Genomic DNA, 20778 nt, shown 5'->3' with positions numbered 1-20778 from the left:
GCTTATCATGAGGTACTCTACCTCAGGCGAGCAAAACCTTGAGACTTCCTTAGATATCGTGCACCAGCTGTTGTTTACATATATCCATAGGACCCTGCCCCATGTCTTACCAGAGGCTGCAATTCTATCTTGCCGATAGAGTGTATAACCCGTCAGCTGTATGTTCTTAATGTTTGTCATTCAGCCACAACTCTGTGAAACACAAGATATTACAGTTTTCAATGTCCCGTTGGTAGTATATCAGTGCATTTAGTTCATCCCGTTTATTTTCCAGCGATTGTACATTAGCTAGCAGGACAGAAGGCAAAGGCAGATTAGCCACTCGTCGCCTGATCCTCACATGGCACCCTGATCTTTTTCCTCCAAACCTCTGTTTCCTTCTCCAGTGAATGACGGAGATCTGGGCTTGGTCGGGTGTCTGTAGTATATCTCTCCCGTCCGACTCATTGAAGAATAACTCTTTGTCTAATCTGAGGTGAGTAATCGCAGTTCTGATGTCTATAAGCTCTTTTCAGTCATAAGCGACAGTAGCAGCAACATTATGTACAAAACAAGTTACGAACAACGCAAAAAAATATACCAAAAATAGCATGGTTGGTTAAGAGCCGATAAGACAGCAGTCATCACCTGCGCCATCATTTGAAGATGAAAAACATGATGAAACAAGATGAAAAACAAACATTGTTTGATCATGACATTGGTTGTTTATTTTAGTCCACAAAGATTCAATTATTGTAACTACTGGTACTTTCTATCTATTGAAAAAACAGTTATACTACCACAATCTTATTCATTACTTTGGGTATAATGTTATTGTTGCTAAAACTTTGTAATAGGGTATTCTCCCTCTTGAAATTAAACATATTTTCAAGCATATTTGAGATGACAATAATTGTGTGACAATAATTTACAACTTTAATTGCTATTAATGTGGTGGTCTCTTGCGAAATAATTGACAACAGCATTTCTGTTCAGTGCAGGTTACCTGGACTGCAGCAATGCAACAAAACACCTGGAGTGAAGAAACATTGGTCACACTGGACAGACGAGATGTGAGTAGGCTATCAGTTTGTTTTAAAATATCACAAGGTCAAAGCTTGACCTCATGATATTTACAGTAATATGCCATATGACAGATTTCATGTTACATTCTGAAATATGTCGCCTGCCTGGACATCTTAGGTGTCATTTATCAGATAAATTGCGATGATTAACAATTTCATCATGAATCAAGAGTTTAATACAATGCAGTTTACCAAAGGCAGATTGTTTGTTATTGAGATAGCCTACATGGCCAAAAGTATGTGGACACCCCTTTAAATGAGTGGATTTGGCTATTTTAGCCTCACCCATTGTTGACAGGTGAGAAAATTGAGCACACAGCCATGCAATCTCCATAGACAAACATTGGCAGTAGAATGGCCTTACTGAAGAGCTCAGTTACTTTCAACGTGGTACCATCATAGGATGCCACCTTTCCAACAAGTCATTTTATCAAATGTTTGCCCTGCTAGAGCTGCCCCGATCAACTATAAGTGCTGTTATTGTGAAGTGGAAACGTCTAGGAGCAACAACGGCTCAGCCGCAAAGTGGTAGGCCACACAAGCTCACAGAACGGGACCATCGAGTGCTGAAGCAGTTGGTGCATAAAAATCATCAGTCCTCGGTTGCAATACTCACTACAGGATCCATACTGCCCCTGTAAGCAACGTTAACACAATAACTGTTTGTCGGGAGCTTCATCAAATGAGTTTCCATGGCCGAGCAGATGCCAAGCGTCGGCTGGAGTGGTGTAAAGCTCGCCGCCATTGGACTCTGGAGCAGTGGAAACACATTCTCTGGAGTGATAGATCACACTTCACCATGTGGCAGTCCGACGGACAAATCTGGATTTGGCAGATGCCAGGAGAACACTACCTTCCCCAATGCATAGTGTCAACTGTAAAGTTTGGTGGAGGAGGAATAATTGACTGTGGCTGTTTTTCATGGTTCGAGCTATGCCTCTTAGTTCCAGTGAAGGGAAATCTTAACGCTACAGTACACAATGACATTCTAGACGATTATGTGCTTCCAACTCTTTGTGGAAACAGTTTGTGCAAGGCCCTTTCCTGTTTAAACACGACAATGTTTAAAGCGTGGTCCATACATAAATGGTTTGTCAAGATTGGTGTGGAAGAACTTGACTGGTCTGCACAGATCGCCCAACATCAGTGCCCGACCTCACTGATGCTCTTGTGGCTGAATGAAAGTGAGTCCCCGCAGCAATGTTGCAACATCTAGTGGAAAGCATTCCCAGAAGAGTGGAAGCTGTTCTAGCAGAAAAGTGGGGACCAACTCCATTATGCCCATGATTTTGAAATGAGATGTTTGACGAGCAGGTGTCCACATACCTTTGGTCATGTAATGTATTACATAGTAGGTTTGGTAACTGATATGTAGACTAGTGACTGACAAATAAATCTGTAAACATCTGAGAATTTTTTTAAATTGTTTTAAATTGTCATTAGATAATAGATCTTAGATAATGGTTTGTGATGAGTATATTACATTCAGTTGGCAAAAAAGCTATCAGTCAAAAATTGTATCAGTTTCGAGCATTGAATGTTTTCTTTGGGTCATCAAAAACTTGTGGTTCCACTGGGGCTCGAACCCAGGACCTTCTGCGTGTAAAGCAGACGTGATAACCACTACACTATGGAACCAACTGAATTCATTGGTCAAATGCAAAGGTATTATAGACGAAGACGTCCTGCCCGTTTTTAATGTTTCTCATTACGATGAATATCGTTTGATCTATACTATCTGTATTTAACTGTTAGACATATTACGTGATGTTTATATATTCATTTTTAAGACAAGCGTGGAATTTCAGTTTTATAATGGTCTATAATGGCGGGGAGTGCAGTCGTGTGTGCAACTGCATTTGCAATGGCAAGATATTTGGTTTACTGCTGAGTTGTGTCATGTTAGTATTATAGCTACATTTCTGCTTTTATTCAGCTCCACCTGCGGCATAGAAAGGGATACTAGTCACCAAATGTGAACTCGATCTAAAAATGACCAAATGTAACCAATGCATGAACGTTAAAATGCTGGCCCATAATAAACCACAGTTAATCCGCACCGATGTATCTCTCTTTGAGGCGGATCCATAGTTTTTTAGTTTACAATGTTGTGCAAAACCGAAACTTTTAACAGACTCAAACTGACATCATGTTTCCGGAATGTCTGGAATGCATTGGTTGTGATATGGATCTGTAGAAATAATTTGAGGCACTTGGTTATCTATTTTACTGTGAATGTACCTATAATAACGTTTGTATAAATTGGAGAACATTTGACAGGCTCTCTATACAACAGGTTCGTCGGACCAACTCGTGCTGGTACGGTACGAAAAACTGTTATCCATTTCCGTCGCCTGTTTTGTACAAGTGGAGGAAAGCAGTGCGACACCCTCGTGACCACAACACAGGCTATCGAAAGGGCTCGCGTTTACCGGGAGGTAAAACTGGTTGTCTACCTACATTCTACTTGACTGGCTTCTTTGATTGCCGCTCTAGTCACTTGCAGCGAGTGTAAGGTCTCTAATCCAAAGTAACTTCACGAAGTGTCTGTCCTCTTGCAATTTTTTGCAATCGCCAATTAGTGTAAACATGACAGCAACATCGAGGGCACTCGACTGCTGACATATAGGAAATAGCAATATTAACTTGCCAAAAAAATGAAGAAAATGGACACTCCAAAACAAATGTTATTTATCAATTGCTTCGTAGACAACAGGTGTAGACTAAGAGTAAAATGCTTACTTACGGGTCATTTTCCAACAATGCAGTTTAAAGATAAGATTTTTTTTTAAATATATGGAAATAGTGGCACAGTGAATAACGAATAAAAATAACGAGTAATGGCTATACATAGGGAGTAGAAAATAACATGGCTATATACAGGGAGTAGAAAATAACATGGCTATATACAGGGAGTAGAAAATAACATGGCTATATACAGGGAGTAGAAAATAACATGGCTATATACAGGGAGTAGAAAATAACATGGCTATATACAGGGAGTAGAAAATAACATGGCTATATATAGGGAGTAGAAAATAACATGGCTATATACAGGGAGTAGAAAATAACATGGCTATATACAGGGAGTAGAAAATAACATGGCTATATACAGGGAGTAGAAAATAACATGGCTATATATAGGGAGTAGAAAATAACATGGCTATATACAGGGAGTAGAAAATAACATGGCTATATACAGGGAGTAGAAAATAACATGGCTATATATAGGGAGTAGAAAATAACATGGCTATATACAGGGAGTAGAAAATAACATGGCTATATATAGGGAGTAGAAAATAACATGGCTATATACAAGGAGTAGAAAATAACATGGCTATATACAGGGAGTAGAAAATAACATGGCTATATACAGGGAGTAGAAAATAACATGGCTATATACAGGGAGTACCAGTATATAGCCATGTACAAACCCTTATGATAACGAAATAGGCCTATGCTTTTACACCAAAAATATTTTACGTCATCATCAGGATGGTCATGTGTTGTGCATTTAATTGGAGAAGAAAATCCGTGGCATAATTAGTGGCACAATTATTGTATTGTTATAGTTTAGTAACTTTCCTAATGTACATATCATTTTCAGGAAGAAATATCCAGTAGCCAAATATTATATAGTAATATGATAATATGATATGACATCATATTACAAGTACGATTGTCATATTTGTAATTTGACTACCACTCTGTCAGCTATCTAGTGATGGTTCAGAAAAACACACACTTGGAAGCATGCGACCAAAACACCACTTTGGCCACCAGAGTTCGGCTGTAGTGGTAGACCTATTCATTATTGGAAAATAATGATTCCAAAGATGTCAATGTTTTGAAAAGGAATTTACAATTATATAATAAAAGGCTCGACTACGGTCACCACCTGTTATGCACCTCTAGGCCTCTGTCGGCGCTAGGACCCAGTGTGCGCGATTTTCATCTCCAGCTGCTGCGTTCTGAAAACGGGCGATGAGGGAAGATCGCGAGGAGAAGTCAAAATTTCACTCCGGAATTATTCTACCAAAAATTCATATTAGTGACACCTACAGAAGTCACCAAGTCTCAAGCAATCACTTGTCGCGGTGTGAAAGGCTCTATTTGCAAGCTTTGCGAGGGCAGTTTGGAGCGCAAGGTAAGGCGGTGCGATACCATGCGATTAATAACAAAGGCGTACTGGCGAGCAGGGGGCATTAAGGGGGGCAGGGTACTACGCCATGGAGGGCAACAGTCAACTCTCCCAAACTTTGCTGTCAGTAATTGTGTACAGTAAAGTTTGTAAATACATGTACAGACCATAACAAACCTGTCTAAAGGTATTCAAGTGTGCAATTGGTAATGTAAAGACGTCTTCAAGTGTCATGATAAACATGTCACATGTTTCTTGGGGTGAAATCCTGTCTCAGTAGGCAGTGATCCATATTATATTTTGCTAAGGCTACTACATCCCTTGAAACATATAAAGTGAATTCTAGTTTCACACTGTATTTTATTATAATATTATTGTCCATCTGCCATGAGTTAACACCTCAGTGGCATCCTCAACCTGCCAACTCAGAGCATCGTCTCCAACTTGTTCTCTGCCTCCATGGTATAGGCTAGGATGATTTACTCCATAATCGTCGTAAACATTATACCAGGTAATGGCAACCGCGAACTCAGACGTGACAGGACATGCCTTAGGCCTACTCTATAGGGGCAGTATCCATGGCCTAGGTTGTTTGGATAAGGCGTTAGAATATTCCACAAATCGACCAAATGTACTCAAAGTAGCCGAAGCCCCGTTTTGAAAGGGAACGACGGTCATTTTCACAAGGCCTTCAACAAAACACTGTGGCTTCATTCACTGTGAACTTGCTGTTTTAAGTGTGATTGTTTTGATCACCAGTCAGATTTACACTGGAATACTGTAATCCACTGTATTTAAGTTGTTTGAACCTATAGCTTCAAACGTCCGCTGGTAGTGGCAGGGACTAAAACTCGTCGATAACTGGAGAAGCCCCGAGCAGCCGGTCACTACCGGGATTGCTTTCGCTCTGTCGTTGAGGTCTCTGGGTAACCCCCGCTCCGACACAATGCAATGTGAACACTGTCGACAACCTGGTTCCGCTTATAGGAAGGCACATTCAAAATCAGGCGTGTTATTATGTAGCTCGGGCGGTGTGACGTGTATATTTGTCCTATTTTGATATTTGGCTATATGTCAATATTAGGCTGACCGCCGACATGCAGCACTCACTGCTGTTCGCGAGTGAACGGTGTGGGGAAATGGGCAAATTATCCTACACACCGAAAGATATCTTCACCGAGATGAAGCCTGCGAAATAGTTGAAAGACGAACGTGTGTCCGTCCGATGGGGGTGCATCACTGTGCTGCAACGGCTGCGGCCGGGAGACAGTGAAGAAATAGGTCATTGTTAAACAACCAACATAAATGTTTACTTCCATCATCATTTAGACTACCTGATATTTAGACATTTGCTATAACGGAATTTATATTATATTCATAATTCGGTGATATTCTATTCCAGATGGTTACTTCGTTTTTACCTGCATAAGCTATGATGCAGGTAAGAGTCCCGCGCCGGCCTGATTCTAGATAGACGAAATTGTTATAAGCCATGTGCCAGAGGCTTTTCTCTAGATATCAACTGTAAGAGCGAGTGGGCTGCTGAATGTTTTGGGGTAGGCTATTGTGTTTATTCTGCATTAAGCAAAACAACCCAGGCTTCGAGACCCGTCTCTAACCATTTTGACCTTGCAAGGTAATTCAACTTATAGGTTCTCAGCCTTATTAAATCTCCCAAGTCTCCAAACATTCCAATGTATTTTTTAGGACAGGTGCCTGTTCAAATTAATGGTAAGATGTATCCAGATAACCTGACACTCGTTGAAACTTGCAATCAGTGTTATATTGGTTGAACCTTGATCATTCACACCTATTTTACCTCATCATTCTTTACAACTCTATGAAAACAATTAATCAATGCTCCAAAACTTTTAGTTTACTTCATATATGTGTTGTTCATTGTTAATTACCACCTGTAAAGGCTTATATGAGTTGAGTGCTTATTAACATAATATTTTGTCATAGAAACGTGTAAGGTCACTTTACGTGTTGAAATAATAATCTCTTGGCTGATACACTTCTAAAACATCAAGCATATTTTATGCAGATATATTGATCATCATGATAATTCTCAGTTAAAAGGCCTTCATGCGGGACACAGTGCCAAAATTATATAAGATAAAGGTAGAATTACTCAACACATGCACATTTAAAAAAACAAAAACCAGTGATTCATCTCACCTTCTGTAGTATATTTCTAGAATGACACCGTCTTGCATGGCCTACAATTGTCATGTGTTTCAAATGATGAAACTGATCAGAGACTGAAATGATAAAATGTGATGCACCTCTAAAGGAAATCACCCTTGTGTTATTTGAGACTCTTGAGCGATGTAAAGAAAGAGTTTGCCATATACACTGAGTGTACATAACATTAAGAACACATTCCTCAGAACAGCCTCAATACATCGGGCATGGAATCAACAAGATGTCGAAAGCGTTCCACAGGGATGCTGGCCCAAGTTGACTCGAATGGTTCCCACAGTTGTGTCAAGTTGGCTGGATGTCCTTTGGGTGGTGGACCATTCTTGATACACGCGGCAAACTGTTGAGCATGAAAATCCCAGCAGCGTTGCAGTTCTTGACAAACAAACCTGTGCGCATGGCACCTATTACCATGTCCTGTTCAAAGGCACCTAAATATGTTGTCTTGCCCATTCACCCTTTGAATGGCACACATACACAATCCATGTCTCAATTTTCTCAAAGCTTAAAAATCCTAATTTAACCTGTTTCCTTCCCTTCATCTACACTGATTGAAGTGGATTTAACAGGGGACATCAATAAGGGATCATAGCTTTCACCTGGATTCACCTGGTCAGTCTATGTCATGGAAAGAGCAGTTGTTGCTAATGTTTTGTGTACACAGTGTATATTTGGAATTTTCCCTGTTTCAGTCATGAAGCACAGTGTGAATTTATTCAAACCATTCATCCTCAGAAATATATTTTAATCTCAGAATGTTTGTCTAACAGATAAAGCTATCAGCACAGTGATGAAGAAATGAATAACCATGCAAGATGGGGCAAAGAGGGACTAACGGCCCTATAGGCTGTGCTGTGACTGTATGAATGAATTTGAGAAGGAAGGGACAGTGGCATTAAAGAAGTGGAGGAGTTGGGAGGACAGCAAAGGTCAATGTAAAGAGAATGGGGGAGAGACCAGGTAAATAAACATACAGGAAACAGTACCAATTGATATAGGGGAGGGGAGACAGATGTGGGGTGTGAGATGGGGAAATTGTGCATTTCTGGATATCAGTCATTTAGAATTATGATTGGGGAGGGGATTGAAATTTAAGGTGGATGTGTGGAATAGGTGAGAAAGGGGGTTGTAATTCAGGGCATTGATCAAGGTCAGTGTTTGGATGTTTGAAGTACAAGTTGATTGGAGGCCTGGTTGTCAAAGGAGAGGCAGTGAGGGGCAATGTGCATTGTTAAGTAGTGTAAGCAGGGCGTGTACAACTGGGCCTCGAGGGGTGATAATATAGTGTGGTCATATTTTTCCTAATTCTTCTCATCAAAATGTAATGTTTTATGCTTTATATGAAAGTCTGTCCAAATAGATTTCTGCCGCCTACAACAAGGCTATATTCTTTGACCATACATCAAATCCATAAAGGCTACAGTATGATAATGATGGGGACTCCATAACATAACTAAACCGTGAAATGTGAGTATTTCCCCTTCACACACCCGACAGGATCTCGGCCCCCTCGTGTTAATTCCTTTGAACCAATACCTCTCACTTTTTTTTGTTGGCCCTCTTTAGTCCACAAAGCAACCATCCGCAGGGGTACTTCCATTCATTGGATTATGAATGGTTGTTATTCCTGCATTCATTCATTATAAATCGGTGTCTTTATGATGAAAATGTCAATTTTCACTTTGTTACTTCGGTAAGCTTTTTCAGTTTAGCGCACCGCTGCGATCCCCCTTTCCCCTTGAGCGGCTGGAGTACTTCGTTGCATGCTGGTACTTGCAGTCTGTACTCCTCCCACCACAGGATTTGTATAGTTTGCGCGTGGGTAGCCAAACACTACAAATCCCAGACTATCAGTCCACCTTCTGCCCCTTCTCTCCCACCAGACCGTAGACCGAGATACGGTACGGACTGTCTTGACAAAACCCCCCGGACTTTCAGAACCGAAAACCGTCGAGATTAGTGAACAGCAACCGACAAGAACGAAAGACTTGATTCTCGCCGGAGCCGCGATATATACTGTTCATTTACACCCTGGACGAACGGGTTTGTAATTGTTTGTGCCATTTGACATCGTTATCTTGCTTGCTAAGTACCCTTCGAATTATTCAGTATCGGGGACGAGACGACTCGGTTCGGGTCGGACTCATGCATGTCTTTGAACACAGAAGCGGTTCGGTAAGGGCCGATGAAAGACAGTCAAATCAACATTTTGTGTCGCACGGCCGGAGATAAATACAGTAGCCTGTCTAAACATGCATAGCACTGTGTAATGCAGACCAATACTGGCTTCGCGGAGACTTTGCTGCGCAGCGATCTGACATTTTTTCGTGGTATTTTGAACCTGAGTTACATTTGGTTTTCCTTATTGTGTATGGTGCACATTACAGTATCCATCTACAAGTTCTGTGTAGATTGTTGCCCTACCCTCTGTTAGTTCTGAAATACTTTTCGTCAGAAAATGAGCAAAGGAAACAGTCAGCTAAAGTGCAATGTATCCCTCATACAATCAATTTCAGCCTATTCAACACAGTCCAACATTATATCTTTACCTCGTTTCTTCAATTATGTTATTTATCAGTAAAATACGTCATGGACACTGTACCTCGTGGTCTATGGATTGATTAAATAATATGGTCATTGGAGTTTGGAATGTTTGTTCCGTGATATTTGGCTATCGATTGATGTTGGCAAGATTATGTGACGGTAGTTGTCCACATTGTGCAAGTAGGGTATCGTGCAAGTGCGGATGAACGATGTAAGTATTTGGTAAGGCAAAATACATTCTCGAGTCAGTGGTTTCGTTGTAGATATTGGAAATGCATGCTTATTATGCTGGTTGCTATCGCATAATTCTCGCTTCAAAAATCAAGGATAAATTTGGTTCCATTTTGATCATGTGTATATGTTTTGACTGATCACCTGAGAGGCAATAGTGTCGGCCTTTCCTTTTATGATCTCCATCTCTTTGGGCGAGTGGGATGCCCGGAGTTTTTGCGTGAATATGTTGTTTTTATAGAGATTGAACCAATTTCTCGATTAGTTGAACTAGTGGAATAAAACGACCCCGCTCGTCGACTGTATTTTCTGCATCACCAAAAGCATATAGATTTGACACACGGATGCGTCTCTTTTGTGCATGAGGGCTGTGCAGTCCATTGACCGGGAGCAAGTAACTAGTCTGGAGTCCGAGGGAGATTATTTGACTTCTCTTTTAGACGTAGCCGATTGACTCTGGGATAGCCACCTCATTATAGTTGGGACAGATGTGACTTTGTTTTGCCTGCATGACTGACAAAATATATGTTTATCAAATACATCCATAGCATTCCAGTTGGATACTCAGCAGATGAGACGATTTAACTGTAGCACAAAGACAAACTAGCAGTATTAGCAAGTAGCAACATGATGTTATGCGATAATGAATGCAGAAGCCTCTCATATTCAGTTATGTACTTGCAGCTATATCCAGCCCATGTTTGCCGACTTCAGCGGAGAGACATAGCCTACCTCGGCTGTCACTCACGTTTTACGTTACGGGTATGTTTCGGCAACTACAGTGATCTTAACACCTCGATGCATTGCTCTCATATTTGCTGGTGGATAGTTATAAACGGACCCATTTGTAGTCGTCTCATTTAATTGTCGGGTGGGGTGGCTCACCTTTCCTCGCAGGGTATGTGACTGGATGTCTGAAAGCATTTGAAGTGTTGCTTTCTGTCAGATATATTCATTAATGTGCCATTATTTAGGAATACTACAAGATTCATATGATTGTGGGTGCATATGATACTTACATCCAGGGTTTGAGTTTTAGGGCGGTCCAGAAGGAGGGGTTGGTGGAGGCATTACTGTTCATTGATGTCCGAACAAACAGACATCAATGGAGCACACAGATGATAATTTTATCACATTCACATGAATTGTTAGAATATTACTTATGATTCGGTATTAATATCAGTTAGATAGTGGTAAAAAATGTTGGTGTAATTTGCATAATTGCACACATACATACAGTGTGGCAAAAAAGTATTTAGTCAGCCACCAATTGTGCAAGTTCTCCCACTTAAAAAGATGAGAGAGGCCTGTAATTTTCATCATAGGTACACTTCAACTATGACAGACAAAATTAGAAAAAAAATCCAGAAAATCACATTGTAGGATTTTTTATTAATTAATTTGCAAATTATGGAGGAAAATAAGTATTTGGTCACCTACAAACAAGCAACATTTCTGGCTCTCACAGACCTGTAACTTCTTCTTTAAGAGGCTCCTCTGTCCTCCACTCGTTACCTGTATTAATGGCAACTGTTTGAACTTGTTATCAGTATTAAAGACACCTGTCCACAACCTCAAACAGTCACACTCCAAACTCCACTATGGCCAAGACCAAAGAGCTGTCAAAGGACACCAGAAACAAAATTGTAGACCTGCACCAGGCTGGGAAGACTGAATCTGCAATAGGTAAGCAGCTTGGTTTGAAGAAATCAACTGTGGGAGCAATTATTAGGAAATGGAAGACATACAAGACCACTGATAATCTCCCTCGATCTGGGGCTCCACGCAAGATCTCACCCCATAGGGTCAAAATGATCACAAGAACGGTGAGCAAAAATCCCAGAACCACACGGGGGGACCTAGTGAATGATCTGCAGAGAGCTGGGACCAAAGTAACAAAGCCTACCATCAGTAACACACTACGCCGCCAGGGACTCAAATCCTGCAGTGCCAGACGTGTCCCCCTGCTTAAGCCAGTACATGTCCAGGCCCGTCTGAAGTTTGCTAGAGAGCATTTGGATGATCCAGAAGAAGATTGGGAGAATGTCATATGGACAGATTAAACCAAAATACAACTTTTTGGTGAAAACTCAACTCGTCGTGTTTGGAGGACAAAGAATGCTGAGTTGCATTCAAAGAACACCATACCTACTGTGAAGCATGGGGGTGGAAACATCATGTTTTGGGGCTGTTTTTCTGCAAAGGGACCAGGACGACTGATCCGTGTAAAGGAAAGAATGAATGGGGCCATGTATCGTGAGATTTTGAATGAAAACCTCCTTCCATCAGCAAGGGCATTGAAGATGAAACGTGGCTGGGTCTTTCAGCATGACAATGATCCCAAACACACCGCTTGGGCAACGAAGGAGTGGCTTTGTAAGAAGCATTTCAAGGTCCTGGAGTGGCCTAGCCAGTCTCCAGATCTCAACCCCATAGAATATCTTTGGAGGGAGTTGAAAGTCCGTGTTGCCCAGCAACAGCCCCAAAACATCACTGCTCTAGAGGAGATCTGCATGGAGGAATGGGCCAAAATACCAGCAACAGTGTATGAAAACCTTGTGAAGACTTACAGAAAACGTTTGACCTCTGTCATTGCCAACAAAGGGTATATAACAAAGTATTGAGATAAACTTTTGTTATTGACCAAATACTTATTTTCCACCATAATTTGCAAATAAATTCATAAAAAATCCTACAATGTGATTTTCTGGATTTTTTTTCTCATTTTGTCTGTCATAGTTGAAGTGTACCTATGATGAAAATTACAGGCCTCTCTCATCTTTTTAAGTGGGAGAACTTGCACAATTAGTGGCTGACTAAATACTTTTTTGCCCCACTGTAACAGGAAAAAAAATCTGTACATGATTGCAAAGAGGCAGGCGAAATTAAAAGTCAGTCAGATCAATAATTAGGAGCTTTGATCAAACCTGGGAGAAATATTTACATGTTGACCCGTAATAGATTTTCTTTATTGGGTATAAAATATACACTGAGTATGCAAAACATTAAAAACACCTTTGTAATATTTAGTTGCACCCTCTCTTTTGCCCTCAGAACAGCCTTGATTCATCAGGGCAAGTTGTCAAGCGTTCCACTGGGATGGTTGTCCATGTTGACTCCAATGCTTCCCACAGTTGGGTCAAGTTGGCTGGATGTCCTTTGGGTGGTGGACCAGTCTTGATACACACAGAAAACTGTTGAGCATGAAAAACCCAGCAGCGTTGCAGTTCTTGACACATTCAAACTGGTGCGCCTGGCACCTGCTACCATACCCCAATCAAAGGCACTTCAATCTTTTGTCTTGCCGTTCACCCTCTGAATGGCACACATACACAGTCCATGTCTCAATGCTTGAAAAAAATTATTTAGCCTGTCTCCTGCCCTTCGTCTACACTGATTTGAAGTGGATTTAACTAGTGGCCTCAATAAGGGATCCTAGTTTGACCTGGTCAGTCTATGTCATGGAAAGAGCAAGTGTTTCTTAATCTTTTGTACACTCAGTGTATGTAAACTGAACAAAAATATGAACACAACATGCAAAGTGTTGGTCCCATGTTTCATGAGCCGGAATAAAAGATCCCTGACATTTTCCAAAATGTGCAAAAAGCATATTTTGTAGTTTTGTCACACAACACACTGCCACAGACGTCTCAAGTTTTGAGCGAGCGTGCTATTGGCATGCTGACTGCAGGAATGTCCACCAGAGCTGTTGCCAGAGAATTGAATGTTAATTTCTCTACCATAAGCCACCTCCAACGTAATTTTAGAGAATTTGGCAGCACGTCCAACCGGCCTCACAACTGCAGACTACATGTATGGCTTGTGTGGGTGAGCAGTTTGCTGATTTCAACGTTGTGAATAGAGTGCCCCATGGTGGGGTTATGGTATGGGCACAACACATTTGCATTTTATTGATGACAATTTTAATGCACAGAGATACCGTGACGAGATTCTGAGGGCCATTGTCGTGCCATTCATCCGCTGCCATCAACTCATGTTTCAGCATGATAATGCACAGCCCCATGTTGCAAGGATCTGTACACAATTCCTGGAAGCTGAAAATGTCCCAGTTCTTACATGACCTGCATACTCGCCAGACATGTCACCTATATACCATGTTTGGGATGCTCTGGATATCCAGCAACTTCGCACAGCCATTGAAGTGGAGTAGGACAATATTCCACAGGCCAAAATCAACAGCCTGATCAACTCTATGTGAAGGAGATTTGTCGAGCTGCATGAGACAAATGGTGGTTACACCAGATACTGACTGTTTTTCTGATCCATGGTATCTGGTATCTGTGACCAATAGATGCATATCTGTATTCCCAGTCTCGTGAAATCCATAGATTATGGGCAATTTTTATTTTTTCAATTGACTGATTTCCTTATATGAACAGTAACTCAGTAAAATCGTTGAAATTGTTGCATGTTGAGTAAATATTTTTGTTCAGTATACAAAGTATTGACTCGGGTGGGAATACTTCCAGTTCCAGTCCAAAGTTTGGACACCAACTCATTCAAGGATTTTTCTTTATTTGTACTATTTTCTACATTGTAGAATAATAGTGAAGACATCAAAACTGTGAAATAACACATATAACCAAAAAAGTGTTAAACAAATCAAAATATATTTTAGATTAGAGATTCTTCAAAGTAGCCATCCTTTGCCTTGATGACAGCTTTGCATACTCTTGTCATTCTCCAGCTTCATGATGTAGTCACCTTGAATGCATTTCAATTAACAGGTGTTAATTTGTGGAATTTATTTCCTTCGTAATGCGTTTTAGGCAAATCAGTTGTGTTGTGACAAGGTAGGGGTGGTATACAGAAGATAGCCCTATTTGGTAAATATATTATATTATATATTATATTATATATTACATATTATGGCAAGAACAGCTCAAATAAGCAAAGCGAAACGACAGTCCATCATTACTTTAAGACATGAAGGTCAGTCAATATGGAAAACTTCAAGAGCTTTGAGGGTTTCTTCAAGTGCAGACGCAAAAACCATCAAGCACAATGGTGAAACTGACTCTCATGAGGACCACCACAGGAAAAGGACGATCTAGAGTTACCTCTCCTGCAAAGGATAAGTTAATTAGAGTTACCAGCCTCTGAAATTTCAGCCCAAATAAATGCTTAATGTAGTTCAATTAACAGACACATCTGAACATCAACTGTTCAGGGGAGACTGCATGAATCATGCCTTCATGGTTGATTTGCTGCAAAGAAACCACTACTAAAGGACACCAATAAGAAGAAGAGACTTGCTTGGGCCAAGAAACACAAGCAATGGACATTAGACCGGTGGAAATCTGTCCTTTGGTCTGATGAGTCCAAATTTAAGATTTTTGTTTCCAACTGCCGTGTCTTTCTGAGACGCAGATTAGGTGAACGGATTATCTCTGCATGTGTGGTTCCCACCATGAAGCATGGAGGAAGAGGTGTGATGGTGTGGGGGTGCTTTGCTAGTGACACTCAGTGATTTATTTAGAATTCAAGGCACACTCAACTGGCATGGCTGCCACAGCATTCTGCAACGTAACACCTCCCATCTGGTTTGCGCTTAGTGGGGCTATCATTTGTTTTTCAACAGGACAACGACCCAACACCCCTCCAGGCTGTGTAAGCGCTTTTTGACCAAGAAGGAGAGTGATGGAGTGCTGCATCAGATGACCTGCCTCCACAATCACCCGACCTCAACCCAATTGAGATGGTTTGGTATGAGTTGGACTGTAGAGTGAAGGAAAAACAGCCAACAAGTGCCCAGTCCTTCAAGACTGTTGGAAAAGCATTCCAGGTGAAGTTGGTTGAGAGAATGCCAATAGTGTGCAAAGCTGTCATCATAGCAAAGGGTGGCTACTTTGAAGAATCTAAAATCTAAAATATATTTAGATTTGTTTAACACTTTTTTGGTTACTACATGATTCCATATGTGTTATTTCATAGTTTTGATGTCTATGGCCCTTGTTATAGTCTCCTGGCCTATCTGATGAGATGTCATTGCTAACTGCTCTCTTTACTTTGGAATGTGGGCATCATGGCAGGGATACAGAAGCTAGACTTGCATTTTGAGTCTTCTTTACTCTCCCTTGCTTTGAGATATATCAACTGTAGGATTCATTCTTGATAATAGAGTATCTGTAGTTAAGAATTTGAATTACACCATATGACGTTATTCGTCAGGTACTCTTCCCATTGACTCTTGGATTGATTTCTTAAATGAGCTGGAAATGGGTTGAGGGTTGAGGCCGCTTGAATGAGTTTGGTATAGGGATTTCAGAATGCTACCGCCACCTGCTGCCCATGTTTCTTCTTCTCTCTGTGGTCTCAGACAGTCCACTGTGCTGCAGCATGCATGACTTGGTCAGCACTGACCGAGTCCATCCGTTCAACACTAAGGCGAACTGTGAGAGATGTCATAAAATATGGTTTCCATCTTTAAAGCAATATGTGCCAAATTCCCTTGGCTAAGAGTAGGGTTGTGACGATACCAGTATCACAATATTTTTTCCATGTGTGCGGTAGCTTGGAAAATAAATACATGTCACTCTGGATGACAACGTAATGATGTTTGTTTCCAACATTAGGGCTGTTCTCCTAAAGAAGTAAAATCTGTTTCGTTGTTTTGTTTCCTCGATACTAACGAGTTTTCTGATACTGGTATCATCCCGGCCCGAGTCGAGGGCAAACCATCAACGCCAATGTTCTTTATGTCCATACAAATAGGCCTACTCATAGCTGAACTACACAATATAAATATAGAGTAAGTGAAAGTTATTGGCAAATATGCCTTGTACCAATATTGCATTTTTCTTTATAAGAATAACATACCAAACTTCATACCATACTTCAACATCCAAGCCTTCCTGGAGTGTGACACTGAGGACAGTGACATCTCTCGTCATCAAGCTTCTCTTTGGGCTGAGACACACCAATAGTGTTTGCTGGCTGAGAGTACTTAGCACCTCTGAATGTAATTTGCGAATCGAGTGTGTTCAGTGTCGGCAGTCAGACGTCTACAGCGGGTGGTCCCTAAATGCGCGGAATGATCAGCAGACGAACGCTACATCCACATTTAGTGTGATGCATGTGCAAGCCTTTACACATAGAAAACAATCAAGCACTTTCTCAACAAATCCCCCAAAAATCGTTAAACAATTATGTCTAGCCTAAATGTGCCAACTTAACATAAATGTGTACTACTTTTATGAATATTTGGTAGTGTTAGCAGTAGGCTGGCTAAACGGTTTCACAACACTACAAGGCTACTAATATTTTTCTAACCTCTCCTATGACAAGACTCATGAGCTAAAAATAATCAGCCATTTTGACCAGTTTCGGTTGTATTAGCCAATGTTACCATGATGAAAAATAATGCAATATCTGTTCAATTGTCTCTTTTCCAGAATGTTTGATATTGTTTTTTATAATTTAATGCAGTTACAGCTTTGTTTTATGTTAATGAAAATATGCTCATTCAACAGCATAGCATCCTATACAGAGGAAGACCTTGCTGCAGACCTGAGGTCAACTACACCTAAGAAATGTTGTGTTAAGGAAACGCATATGCAGGTAATTGTTGTGCCTGATCACTGACAGAGTGAGCTGTACGCTTCACAGATTATGCTATGGTGCTTTACCTGAGAGATATATGCATGAGCAGTGAACATGGGCTTTATGTACCTTTCTTGTTATCTAGGTGGATCCCACTCCAATGAATGTAGGGGATGGAGGCACGGTGAGCCGAGAGATCGGTGCTCCCATTAAAGTGTCTGCGAGCATGGTGGGGAATCCCCCTCAGACGATGCCCCCTGAGCTCAGAGGAGATGTCCCCCTTAGTCAGTCAAATAAGACCACCACAGCAACAGACTGTAAAACGCAGATCAACGTCTGTTCAGACCCTAACAACTTCAACCATTGCCCAGTTGTCCATCCCCCGCAAGAACACAACAATGCTCCAACGTCAGGCCCTCCCCTCATTAGCTCTGACAAGAGAGCCGACAAGAAGAGATCAGAGGTCCCTAAACCCAAGGCTGATGGTGCTGGGGTCGTTCCCACACATCAGTGGCCGTGTGGTACAAAGAACAGCCCCGAGGACCTAGTTAACCCAAGTCACAGCAGTGTGATGTCCAATAAGAAACCACATACTCAGACCCAGCCAGTGATTGGTCTTCCAGCTGGTTTTCAGTGCTCAACACTATTTAAACCAGGCCAGCCTGTTGCTTTTCTTCCCTCCACTAACTTTTCATCCCCACTCTGCAAAATCACTCTTCCACCCGCGTTGGGTCAGATCGCAGCATTGCGAGAAGCCACAGGCAGCCAGTTTCAGAAGGGGAGTCAACCACAAAGCGCAGCTGCTGGCGTGGCACCACTGCTGCGGACCTATCCATATCACTTCTCAGTGGGTCGAAGTCCAGCGCTTGAAAAGAAAACACCCACCGCAACACACAAACTCAAATGTAAGTCGACGTCCAGTAGCAAGAGCTCCAAAGCTGGAGGGGAGCAGAAATCCTCCATCGCCTCAGTGGTGGCCTCTCCCACTATCACTCTCCCAGCATTAGGCTCTGCCCCACCAACCCGCTTCACATTGTCTCCCACCGCTGCCATCTGCTGTGGCTCTTCACTGGCCAGCATCACCACTCAGGGCAGGCTGCTGAACCATGTGGAGAAAGGCCCTTCGCACCGCAGTGCAGACAAGACATCTGTAGCCTTTCTAAAACTGAAGGCTTCGTCTGCTGCTAAGGACCATGCGGTCACTTGCCCGACTGAAGCAAGGGACGTGCCCCTCGACCTGTCCGCCAAGTCGAAGAGGCCAAAAGCGGTCAAAGACCCTCCAAACACAGTTGCCACCACAGAGCATCTCCATAACGAGGCATGTCAGAAAGTTGCCCTCCATCCAAAGAGGCCATACCCAATCCTACCCGACACCCACAGAAATGGGGCTTATCAGAAGCAGAGCAGCAGGCCCCTAAATCACCAGGGTTTGGAACCCAAATCATCCTGGGTCAAAGGTTGCTCTCAAGGCCCTATTAACCTCCCAGGAACCTATGTAGGTGTGGCCAGCCCCATACTTGCTTCCACCCTACGTAGCAAAGATGGGAAGGGGTCCTTTGAGGACGAGTTCCAGACTTTCGCTAGACAAGAGACTATCTCTATCATTGACCAAGGGGAACACCTGGCCACAAGGGGAAAGAAGGCATTGTTCATGACGAAGAGCAACCAGCACGTTCATGGTATCAAGCACCCTAACAGTACCAGCCCAGCTGTAACAGAAAGCTGTCCCTTTAAGGGGGCTTTCTCCACAGCTCTGCCCGGCTCTACCAATTCACACTCTTATCAGAAATCTGCAAGTGTCAAAGCAGCAATCCCATACTCCCTCACTGTCGTCAAGCCATTATGGCAGCAACCACCACTTCTTCCTTACCAAGGTGCTTCTGTTCAGAGAAAGATCAGTCAAGGGACTCCCAAAGTCAAGGGGGCCACAGGTTCAGAAGGTCCCAAATTTCAGAGTGCCCATCAAAGCCTGTCCAGAATGTCCCCGCTGTCCAACCTTGAGTCCATAGTGAAGCAAAAAGCTCTAGAGAACACTGCATTGACTGGCGAGGGATACTGCCATCTATCGCCTATGGCATCCAGAAAGGCTGTGGTGAGCTCCCACACAATGGGCCAGGACACATTGTTCCGTCAGACTGCTACCTTTGGATGTCCACCTATCAGATCTGTGGAGAACAAAGAGACACTTTCCTCTAAAGGGTATTCCACACAAGTTATGAACAAACTTGAGAAAACGGGTGTCTCTGAGTGCAGAGAAAAGAGCTCTGAGAAACATATTAAACTGGGGGCGCAGGCAGGTGGAAAAGAGATACAGGTCTTTGGAAGTAGTGGTTCAGCTAACAGAAACAGGATGGACAGCAAATTAGCCCAGGAGTTGGAGGGAGGAACGGTGAAGGAGGAGAATATGGCCCCTGCTGGTCTCGATCCCCGTGCTAAATTGGAGGGGATTGCCCTATCCATCCTCACTGGGCAGTGTGCAGGGGTAGCCGAGGTGGAGAAGAAGACCAATGGAACTAAAGAGGAGTCTCCCACCAAACCAAAAGCTGCCTTCACCAAACAGAAGAAGCCCCCTAGTCCAAGGAAGCCGGCAAAGGAGAAGTCATCACTGGACCCTTCAAAGAAGGCTGTAGTGCCAGTGAAGAAAAAGCCAGGCCAAGAGACCATTCCAGTTAAGAAAGAACCACGTCCCAAAAAGGTAAGTTGTTATTCTGCTTTTGTAATATTTACAATTCCATCAAGGTGTGTTGTTTTGATTATGTGTTGTACAATGACATTATTCTGTTTTGTTGGTTGAAGAAAGAAAGACGGGTATTACATTCACACACTTGTCCGCATGTATAATGAAGAATTGAAAAAAATATGTGAAATATCAACCACCCATCAACTTACATGTCTGTATTATGATTCAAGTATACTGATTGAAATACAAAGGCAATTCAGTGCTTATACAGTCCATATGCTCTCCGTTACCATCAAAGCTTTACGATCAATTGCCTGAATGGCCCATTTAGTGCTCTCACTCTGTCCCTT

General features: G+C 42.1%; 1 protein-coding gene and 1 non-coding gene across 5 annotated transcripts in view; one reads left to right on the top strand and one right to left on the bottom strand.

Annotated features, from left to right (window-relative positions):
• Positions 1 to 20778, top strand: part of LOC109905118 (BCL-6 corepressor-like protein 1) — a 29565-nt gene that overhangs the window by 2187 nt on the left and 6600 nt on the right. For 2 of the 4 annotated variants that reach the window (XM_031790054.1, XM_031790053.1), the window contains exons 2-5: positions 387 to 475; positions 976 to 1052; positions 17679 to 17766; positions 17894 to 20443. In XM_031790054.1, the coding sequence (XP_031645914.1) occupies positions 17761 to 17766; positions 17894 to 20443 (2556 nt within the window). In that variant the 5' untranslated portion in view covers positions 387 to 475; positions 976 to 1052; positions 17679 to 17760. Of the gene's footprint in view, positions 1 to 386; positions 476 to 975; positions 1053 to 5048; positions 5212 to 9282; positions 9454 to 17678; positions 17767 to 17893; positions 20444 to 20778 lie in introns of those variants that run through there. The other 2 variants (XM_020502304.2, XM_020502303.2) reach the window with 2 other exon arrangements.
• trnav-uac (transfer RNA valine (anticodon UAC)) lies at positions 2630 to 2702 on the bottom strand. The gene has a single exon. It is a non-coding gene; the product is annotated as a tRNA-Val (tRNA).

This window comes from Oncorhynchus kisutch, linkage group LG15 (genome assembly GCF_002021735.2).
Source record: "Oncorhynchus kisutch isolate 150728-3 linkage group LG15, Okis_V2, whole genome shotgun sequence".
Classification (NCBI taxonomy): domain Eukaryota; kingdom Metazoa; phylum Chordata; class Actinopteri; order Salmoniformes; family Salmonidae; genus Oncorhynchus; species Oncorhynchus kisutch.
This window is presented reverse-complemented; position numbering and strand designations above follow the sequence as displayed.